Consider the following 10,597-nt stretch of genomic DNA (forward strand, 5'->3'; position numbering starts at 1 on the left):
ATTTTTTGTGAATAATTCAAGTCTTTAAAAAAATAAATAAAAAGAATTCTACTATCTATGAGACTCCACCATACAGTATATATAGATGCCATGCTGTGTCTCACATGAATTTTTTATTAAATTTAAATTTTAAATGCATGCACTTAAGGGCATTTTGGTATAAACAAAAACACACAAACAAAAACATAAAGATGTAATTTTCCCTGCAGTGAATTCATTAATTAGCCTTAATGATTAGTTATATGAATATGAATTATTCATAAATTATAAATATGAATATGGCTTTGTAAGGACAGCGTGATCATTTTACAACTAAACAATATACTTGATTAAATACCATTTACTGTCATCTACCATGAAAATATAAATTTGTAATCAGACAGTAAAAACAGGTTTAGATGAATTTAATTGGAATTTTGCTTAAATATTTTTAAATCCTTTCTTTATCTGGTGGTAAGTTTTCTACAAAATATAGAAATCTGTTCAAATTATGGCAGATTTTCACATCATCGCATCTATCGTTTCTTTAAAATGTAAGCTCATTTGTTTAACACTGCTGTATTATATTATCTTTAGAATAATAATGTTAATATTTCAGATTTCTTTATGGTGGGGTCAGGGGGTGGAGTCAGTGCTCATGTACAGGATCATTACTTTCCAGTGGTTAGGACGGATCTTTTTCAGTAAGGTCATCACCTTCCTCTGAAGCTTTTTAACCTCAGCCTGTGGGGTCTTAGAAAACACGGTGTAGAGCCGACACACACACACACACACAAACACTGTATGACAGCTCAGACATGAACAATAAATACACAATCTGCAGCGGCACCACTCCGCAGTGATGGATTCGATTTGGTCCTTTTTAATCCAGCGCTGTCTCGCCCTCACCTCACTGTCCCTGCTCAAATACACAGGAAATAAACACACTGCAGTCTGGCACCGGGCAATGCTGAGGCTGCACCTCCGTCTAGCACTCCACACACACAGTGCAGAAATATTGGCACCCTGTCTGGAAATAATCTAAATGAATAACACTGTTATACTTTTAAGATTAAACATATGGGAATGTGGTATAGTTTTGATTTTTATCTATCTATCTATCTATCTATCTATCTATCTATCTATCTATCTATCTATCTATCTATCTATCTATCTATCTAGATAGATAGATAGATAGATAGATAGATAGATAGATAGATAGATAGATAGATAGATACACACAAACAAACACACTGAGTGATAGATAGAGCTTGACCTGCTATCCATCTATGGACTCCAAAATTATTGGCACCCATTCTGGAAATATATCATAAATAGTTATGACTCTAGGAAGGCAGGGAATGGTACCGTCCATTTACAGTCAGTTTTGGAGAGCGGTTATGGGATTTTGTTCACCCATTTATTTCAGGTGAGAAGGCTTGGGTAGGAATCCGGACAGTGTTCAGTGGGTTTGATGTCAGAGATCTGTGCAGGACAAACCATGTCTTCATAGAGATCTATCATCCACTCTATGATAAGTATCCCATAAATATCCTTTCTGGATATTACAAAAGGATATCTGATATATGGAGTGATATCTCTATCGATTCCAAACAATAGCATTTTGAAATGAAACAATGCTTGTCCTGTCTATCTATTTATAGTGATCAGATGAGTGAGAACCCTTTTCTCCATCCTCTCTCCCACATTTCTCCCACATTTGTCCTTTTTCTTTCCTCTACGGTTTGTTTATGCTAGTTAGGAAACAGTTACATTACAAAGTCCGCTTTGATTCGCTGCATTAAGCTAGATTTGAGAGATCAGGCCCATGGCATATAATGTGTGTGGTGCCATAAAGATGGCGACGTGTTGAGGCTCCATTGTAGAGGCCTGTCAGTGTGTGAGCGCAGAGCCGCCATTTAGCCTCAGTGATTGACTGCAGCTATTCAGGGTGTAAGTGCTGCCTTCACACCTCTTTGGAGGCTTTTCATTTCAGATGGCCATCTCAATTTTGCCAATCCTTTTTTCCTGTCTTCTTTCAATAGCCACTTTGAAATACATACATAAAAATAGTAAATAATAAAAAAATAAAAGGTGCCATTTATTTTTTTTTTCTTCCTCCTTCATCTGGAATTACAGGGAAGGCAAAGTGCATAAAAGGGATGAAATGTTTACATATCAAAGGAATACAGGCCAATCTACATCGGAAATGATAATCAGGCCTGAAGTTACAGCTTTGGCCTCAGAAAGCTTCTTCTGTAATGATTATTTGATTTTTAAGTGTCTGATATCACGTATGACATATAGAAAATTCCTGCGGGTTTTGGCTTAATGCTAACTTTTAATATGATTATGACAAAATGTATATGTATGTATGGTGAAAGGTTGATTAAATATCATATAAGAAAGAAAGTAAATTCTGCCTTAAATAAATTCTAAACCTTCTTGTTTTGAGTCCGCCTAAATATACATATATATATATAAACCTTAAACAATCATAAACAATTCTTCAATTTGTTTTTCCCACTTTGTATATATATATATATATATATATATATATATATATATATATATATATATATATACACAAATTCTTATGTAGGTGATGTGTTGCTTTTCCTATTTTCGGTAATTTTCACATACTATTCATCCTTATATGTAGACATATATGCGTCCATTTATGAATCTGTTCATGCATTTAATAACTCCCGTAGCTATTTAATGCGTTTCTATTACACTACACTTCCATTACACTTTTTCCTGATTCATCCATTACCTATAATCGAGTCCTTACTATAATAACAGCTTTTCCTTCACACTGTAATCATATTAGAACTTAGAACCAGGACAAAACAGTAAACAGTCATCATGAGCTCAGGTGTAAAATAATAAAATTATCCATGATAAAAGGAGACTTGATTAGTCTGGATTCCTCAATATCAGTAGGTGCAATCTGAACTTCCTGTGCATGGCAACACACAGCTCCTTCCTGCCTAATGAGATTGTTTATCAAGTAGCCTAATAAGTCTGTTTTCAGACTTTGCTAATGGGCGCTGTGTGTGTGTGTGTGTGTGTGTGTGTGTGTGTGTGTGTGAGTGAGTGTTTATTAGAGGTGTGTTGAAGTGAACACGGGCGATTTGCAGCAGCTGAAAGGAGGGGGGAGAGGGGTGTAAGGGGGTAAAACCCTAGCCTAATCTCCTCTCTGCATTAATCTATCTTCCCCCATTAAGAGTCGTGTCACACCGAGCGCTTTACAAATAACACACCCCATTAGGATTCATTTAAGCAACACACACCTTCATAACCTGGAGAGATAAACACCACCAGGCGCTCTGAGCAGGAGTGATAGAGAATACTGAAATCACAATTCACATTCAAATCACAGCAAAAAAAAAGGTTGTGTTTATTGTTGTGTAGATTTATAATGATTTTACACGCATGGGAATAAATAGAAGTAGGTTTATTTTTTAAAGATTAAGGCTTTAAAGTGACACCGCACGCACTTTTTCTTGGTTAAAGATACGGTACTAAATTCTACTATTAAAGGTACCACCCTGGCGATATTAAAAAAACACATATATTCTGTAGAAAAACTGGACGCCTGTGTAAACACTTTGCGTCCACTTTAAATACCGGAAGCGAATTATTACATATTATTTTTATTGACGCAAAATGGATCTTATAAAGCGTATAACCAAAATACTTTAGACCTTTAAATGTTTTACTCAAAGGTCATATTATGTACATTATCACGTTTATAATGTACAAAAATAAAGCATAAAGGAACAAATATACTATTTGTTAATTTATTTATTTATTTTTGCGGCAAGGAAAGGTATAGATTATTTAGATTAGATTATTTGTGTGTATATTCTTGTACTCCTATTTTCTGATACAAACATTGGTGGCCTCGTTTTTTATATTAATTAAATTATACAAAATATGTATAAAGCGCATTATTAAAAACAATGAAGCGTTCTTTTTCTGCTTCTGCTGCTTATTTCTTATTTATTTAATTTAATTTTTTTTTTTACATTTTGCGCACGTTTAGTATCCTGCATCAGTCACTTGTGAAAGGTTTCGCCAAATAAATTCCATTCAAAATCCAAAATAAGTCATCAGCCATCAGTTTAACGATTCGAATAACCCAGACTAACATGTGCACTTAAACCTTAACAACATACCTAATCGCACTAAATTATTAATTTCCTCCAAATGTTTGGTGCGCAAAGAGCTTTCATTACCCATCAGCACCATAATCGAATTATCCGTCCTCAATACACAAGCTTGTTTCCACACCTTTGAATGTTTGTGCATGTGCTAAACCCCAAAAACCTAAATCCAGAATGTCCAGGCTGTACAGAAAGTCAGAGGTGTGTGTGTGTGTGTGTGTGTTGTACCCCTCCGGCGGATATGCAAGCAAAAAAAAAGGAAAACTCCTTCTCTGACGTCAGAGGGGTATAAAAAAGGCCAAATGGGGAAAATTCAACTGGAGCGCAAAACACGAGCCTGTACACACACACACACACTCGCACAGTGCTGCTTTTGGAAATTTATTTCAGCAAAAATGAGGAGATCTATCGGAGTCTGATTTCGGATCCGTAAACTTTCCCGACTTTAGGTATTGCATTTTTTCCCCCTGTCTTTTTACGCACTGCATAGGCTTTTCTGTTCTCTCGCATACAAACCCGTTACTTGTTTTATTTTACCGTTCAGTTCCTTTATTTCTTACTTTTATTCTCTGTTGCGTGTTTTAGGCGCTCTTCGTTCTCTCCGTCTTGGTTTTTTTTTTTAAACTCCCGGTGCGCTCTGCGTGATGCCCGCTGGCATGTTCAGCATCGACAGTATCCTGGCCGGCAGAGCTGGCAGAGCTGGCCGAAGTGCGCGAGCAGGCTGTAAGGACTCTCTCCTGCTCAGTGGGGATGAAGGGCCGCTCCTCTTCCCCAGTTTGACGGATTCATTGGCAGCCGCGGCTCCTGATTACAGCGGAGTGTATTCAGCCCGGATACCGGCTTACAGCTCCTACTGCTACGGCGCGAGCGCGGCACCGAGCTGCTGCCCTGGATCCTTACCGAGTCAGTGTCCGTGCATGCCAACAGGTAAAGTACCATCTTTTAAAACACCAACAATTCTTATATTTAAAAAATTCTAACGTCTTTTGCACGCAATAATAAAGCTAATATAAAAATAAATTGACCAAACTGTACACTTCCCCCAAGCCGCTGAAGTTAGGACTTGTTTTGTTTTCTCAGTATGTTTCCTTGTGCATGCAGTGAATAATCAATTCCCCTTCATACTAACAGTGCTAAATATTCAGAACTATGTGGCATTAATTATTTGTAAGGCTTTGAGCATTCACAGTGCAATTACTTTCTTAAATACAAGACATAAATACAAACATTACTGAGAATGAGGAGGAATATACAGGCTACTGTAAAGAGTTAATGAACTAAATAATCATTTCCTTGCACAAGGTTCACGTGTGTTTGTGTTTGTTCCATTAACGAAAAAATAGTTCAGTTATTCTATACACTATCAGCTACGCTGTCAGGTGTACAGTACATTTCCTTATCTCTGGGGTTATACCATGAATTGTACATCTCTGGTATCTTATGCTTGATTTTTTCCCCCTTTTAACCCGACTTGCAGTGTACTTTCATGCGTTTCTCTTAAAATAAACCAAACATATAGGTACATTATGTGCACTGTATCCTGTTGAAGGATATGTGTATTAAATATACAGGCTGTGTACACATCAAGGTGCCAAATGTATTTTTTTTTTCTCCCACAGGAGTGTGTAATATCCATTTTTTTTAAGTATTGTGCGTTTAAGACAATACTTGTATTAGAGACGCACACAATTTGTTTCAAAGCATGAAAGCTTATTTACTTACAGTACAGCGTATTAGCAAACGGGCCGAGGTTTATATTTATATGAAAAAAGACCACACACAAACAATTTTTTTTAAATTATAGCACTTTCATTATTGGGAAAATGTTTTAAATTGCCAGAATATCTAAATCGTGTGATAATCGTTATCTATAGAGGTCAATTCAACACTTTTGCGTTTTTTGATTGCAGATAATCTAAAATAATGTAATGACGCACATCAGGCCCGCACTCAATTGCTTGTTTTTTTCCTCATAGAAGTAAAATAATAATAAATAAATAAATAAATAAACTTTGCGTGGATCTTGTACCTAAAGGCCGCATATGAGAATAGTGAGAATCTTTATGTGCAACTTTAATACTCTTTACTCAAATGCGTAAAACTGGTGTCTGTGCTGTAGAAGTGTTATTTATTTATTTATTTATTTAGTGTGTGTTGCGCATTTACCTGTCAATCCATTTTCGACAAACACACATCCCTTAACTTCAATTCTTAAAAAGGGGTTAAACCTTTTTTAAACCATCAAAACATTTTAGTTGACCAAGTTTCAGTTTCTTACTCACACCGATTCAGTGACTAATAAAGCCCCAGCGAGTGCAGACTAATGGATGCGTTGGATAATCAGTGTTGTCAGCAATTCTGTAGGCCTCATAAACTCTTAGTGTGTTATATTTCACCTTAAAAAAAATTTCGACTTCACTGAAACTCAAACGCCATGATTGTACAACAGCTTATTTTATATGGCTAGTGACGTCACCAACTTGATGAACTCGTCCTCTAGCACTTCATAAACTGACAAGGAAGGTATGAAGCTCGAGAGATCTTGAACCTGTTTCAGCTTCTACATTAACACAATGTGGTTCTACAAGTACTGATAAATCACACGTGTCAGATCGTCATCAATGTGTTTCGAGTTTGCTTATTACAATACCAGGGCTGAAGTTCCCTTGTTTGATGATTCTAACATGTTATAGCTGAGAGAGGGCGTTCACGTGAAAGCCAGGAAACAGGAAGCAAAGACGATCAGCTTTAGTAATGGGACATTTCTTGTACAAATGATGCCTGTATTTTTTTTTTTCCTGAGTTGGATATGTCACATTCACACCTTTATGTGTATTAGCCATTAGTCACATTGCTTTAAGAAGACCTTATGTTAGGTCATGTTCTTTCCTTTCTGGACAAATGTATCATACTTTTGGGATAAAAATATTATTTTAAATGTTGCTCAATAACTGCAACGCGTGATATTACCAGGACTAATAGCTTTATAAGGAATTCGTGGTGTATTTCCTGGTGTGTGTGTGTGTGTGTGTGTTCCAGTTATTTAATTATTTATTATCTGTGTGTGCTCTGGGTCTTACATTTTATTGGCACCTTACACACACATGCGATTGTCTTTTCCCTCATAAACATTTTCTTTTTGATTGTTTAGAGAATTAAGTATACTTAACTAGACTTGAAATTAAAGAAATGTACTAAAACACACCAACAGCTTTAGAAACAAACATTTGCCTTTAAAATGTTTTAAAAATGCAGGGGAGTTAAACGCTGTGTTAAAAGCAATGTCATGATCGGGTAACGTACTAGTTTATTTAAAGAAAAATATATAATTTTCTTATATATTAATGCAAAAAAAAAATGATGTGCTCATTGTTCGACTGGATGCTTGTATATTAATTATTAATTAAGGCTTCTTCTTCTTCTTCTTCTTCTTCTTCTTCTTCTTCTTCTTCTTCTGCTTCTTCTTCTAATTATTATTATTATTTTTTCCTGACGTCCGGATATTACGCATTAAAAATAATACTTTACATTACAGTAAAAAGAACATTTTAAAAGATACAAAAATAAAATACAATTATTTATTTCCAGTTCATATTTATTTATGCGACGCTATGAAACTGTGTGTTTTCTCTCTCCCGGTAGTTTCATGTGATAATATGACGTCAGCGGCGGCATTTTATTATGATTATGATTATTTATTCATTTATTAGAAATGTGGCTTTTTGGAATGTACTTTAATACAAATAATGACCAAAAACGTGAAAAGAATTGTGTCCATATTTCCCTCCGCGTCATGTAATATATTAATTAATTTAGCTAATCTAAACTATTTCTTAGAAAAATTGAAATGCCATGACAATTAACATGTTTATTCACACACTATGTTGTGTGTGTGTGTGTGTGTGTATGTGTGTGTGTGATAGCTGCTATAATAACGGAATGTAAACAACAATAAAATATATATTTTTCTTTTCCGTCTAGTGTACGACAGCCCTGGCTCGGTGCTGATGTCCCCGGTTCCTCCTCCTCACATGATGTCCTACATGTCCATGTCCCCTTTGGCCCCTCTGACCCCCCTGAGCTCGGTGTCGCGCGCAGAGCTGCAGCTCCTCAATCAGCTGCACTGCAGGAGGAAGCGGCGGCACCGCACCATCTTCACCGACGAGCAGCTCGAAGCCCTCGAGGGCCTTTTTCAGGAGACGAAATACCCGGATGTGGGCACGAGGGAGCAGCTGGCCCGAAAAGTGCACCTGCGCGAGGAGAAGGTGGAGGTGAGGACAAAGGACAGATGTTTCTAGAAGGTTTTATTTGATAGTTGCACAGTTTAAGCAGATATCGCGTTTCTGTTCCGATCCTGATACTGAAACCTTAAAAAAAAAAAAAAAAAAACATTGTAAAACACATGCATAAAAAAGATCACAGATGTCATGCATGTAATAAAATATAAAGTAGGCTTTAAAAAAAAAATTCTAATAAAAATGCAGTCAAATTGCATTTGTTACAGAAATGGGTAAAAAATATAGATTTTTCCACTTAATATCAGATCCACATTTTCTTCTCTGGTATCAATCCAATATTGATCCTGAGCATCAGATTAGTGTCATATCTATTTTTTAAGATTTATCAACTTATATAGTGAAATAAAATGCACTAGTAGTAAATAAAAATGATGACGCATAGAATTAAATTACGGTTAAAAAATAGAATTATGTGTACAGATGCGATAAGATTTGTCTTATTTAAAATTTGCAGTACACATAAAATAAAAAGATAGATAGATAGATAGATAGATAGATAAATAAATAAATAAATAAATAAATAAATAAATAAATAAATAAATAATGTTACCAGACTCTGGGTGGTACGTTTATCTGGTGTACCTTTAACAAGCCTTTTTCGCGTGTAAGCGTAGATATAGCGCCAATAAAAAATAAATAAATAAATCCATAAATGGTATGTAAAATGTAAAGAGTGAAGTTCGCTTTTTGTAGGTGCAATGGTACTGAAAGTACTCACGGGCAACTTCCCGCACCTTCCATTGTTTAAACTTTTTTTTTTTATTTCGGAATTAATTTTTTCCCCGAATTAAAATTCTTTTCTATTTTGCGTATCTTCAGTTTTTGTCTTTTTAAGTGCGTGTGTGATGTTTACCGGGCCACTGAGAGTGCTGAAGAATTCATTACATTGCGCAATTTGCATAACACCAACATCAATAATAAACCTTGTATTTTTGCGTATTTGCGCAATTACGTGTCTCCTGTTTTAAGGAAACCTTCCCATTCATCTACTCTACTATTTTCCGCTTAGGTTTGGTTCAAAAACAGACGAGCAAAATGGAGAAGACAGAAAAGATCATCCTCGGAGGAATCAGAGAGCACACAGAAATGGAACAAATCCGCCAAAAGCGCCACAGCGGAGAAAACAGAGGAGAGCAAAAGCGATGCGGACTCGGACAGCTGATAAAACAAAACACAACACACACACACACACACACACATACACACACACAAATACATTTATAATGTCTTAATATAATCACCGATCGGACTTGTACATAATGTAAAAAAACAAAACAAAAAGAAATGTCGTGTGAAACTGAAGACGTATTGTTCTGTTTTCATGCTGTTGCACAGATGTATAGTAAATGTGACATTTTAGCATTGATTATTGTTATTTATATTAATTTAATTGTTTTTACACAGCAGACAAAATATACCGTGGTCTGGTCATATGAATATTAAATATTACTATCACGTAGAGTGAAAGCTCTTCTTTTTCTTCTTTATTCTTATTCTTATCCTTCTTATTATTTTAAAGATAAGGACACTAATTAAAAATAGCCTTGGTCATGATTCTGTACGGAAAAGTTATTGCGTCATATTATGGGCGGTTAAAATGTTCACCTCAGCATTGATAGTCAATATCCGGTGTAATTTCCATCGGTTTTTAAAAGTAACAATAATAATTAAAAAATCTGCAGATTTTCGGAGGATTCCAATGCGATTCAATATATATATATATACATACATAAAAGTATATCAGTCGTGCGAATTATTATGAATAATAATAACAGTAAGAGCATCTGTGTTTCAATGTATCCATACGGAAACCTTTACAATTTAAACCCATTTAAAAAATAGAAGAGATAAAAAGGCTAATCAGATCTAGAACTGTAATAACTTTATAGACCAAGCGTTCTCAAAGAAGGTGACATACTAAATATATAATAAAGAAATAATCACGGATTTATTTCCGAAACAGTTTACTAAATTTTGAATTATTATTTCCATCATTTCAGTGTGTGCAGTAATATTATGGAGCCTTTTGAATTTTTGTATGATTTGCGGGAAAAAAAACAAACAAGCCATGCATTTCATTACAGCTGACATTATTTCTAAGCAAAATAACTTATTAATATTGCCCTGTGATTTCCACCACACAGTATA

The 10,597-nt window shown here is 35.2% G+C and overlaps 1 protein-coding gene across 2 annotated transcripts; it reads left to right on the forward strand.

Annotated features, from left to right (window-relative positions):
- Positions 1 to 4,392: 4,392 nt before the first annotated feature.
- gsc (goosecoid) lies at positions 4,393 to 9,908 on the forward strand. 2 transcript variants are annotated; one of them, XM_058399523.1, is made up of 4 exons: positions 4,393 to 4,600; positions 4,737 to 5,078; positions 8,133 to 8,422; positions 9,459 to 9,908. In XM_058399523.1, exons 2-4 carry the CDS (start codon positions 4,796 to 4,798, stop codon positions 9,609 to 9,611), a joined length of 726 nt encoding a protein of 241 aa, XP_058255506.1. In that variant the 5' UTR covers positions 4,393 to 4,600; positions 4,737 to 4,795; the 3' UTR covers positions 9,612 to 9,908. The 2 variants fall into 2 exon arrangements, with proteins under 2 accessions (XP_058255506.1, XP_058255505.1); XM_058399522.1 differs by having other exon boundaries at positions 4,394 to 5,078.
- The last annotated feature ends 689 nt before the right edge of the window (positions 9,909 to 10,597 follow it).

Source organism: Hemibagrus wyckioides, linkage group LG09, assembly GCF_019097595.1.
Source record: "Hemibagrus wyckioides isolate EC202008001 linkage group LG09, SWU_Hwy_1.0, whole genome shotgun sequence".
Classification (NCBI taxonomy): Eukaryota; Metazoa; Chordata; class Actinopteri; order Siluriformes; family Bagridae; genus Hemibagrus; species Hemibagrus wyckioides.

Bases quoted from the DNA above. Each gene is read 5' to 3' on its own strand.
- gsc (XM_058399523.1), top strand. From the start codon at position 4,796: ATGCCCGCTGGCATGTTCAGCATCGACAGTATCCTGGCCGGCAGAGCT. The intron at 5,079-8,132 runs GTAAAGTACCAT...TTTTCCGTCTAG, and splicing joins GTGTCCGTGCATGCCAACAG to TGTACGACAGCCCTGGCTCG. The intron at 8,423-9,458 runs GTGAGGACAAAG...TTTTCCGCTTAG, and splicing joins TGCGCGAGGAGAAGGTGGAG to GTTTGGTTCAAAAACAGACG.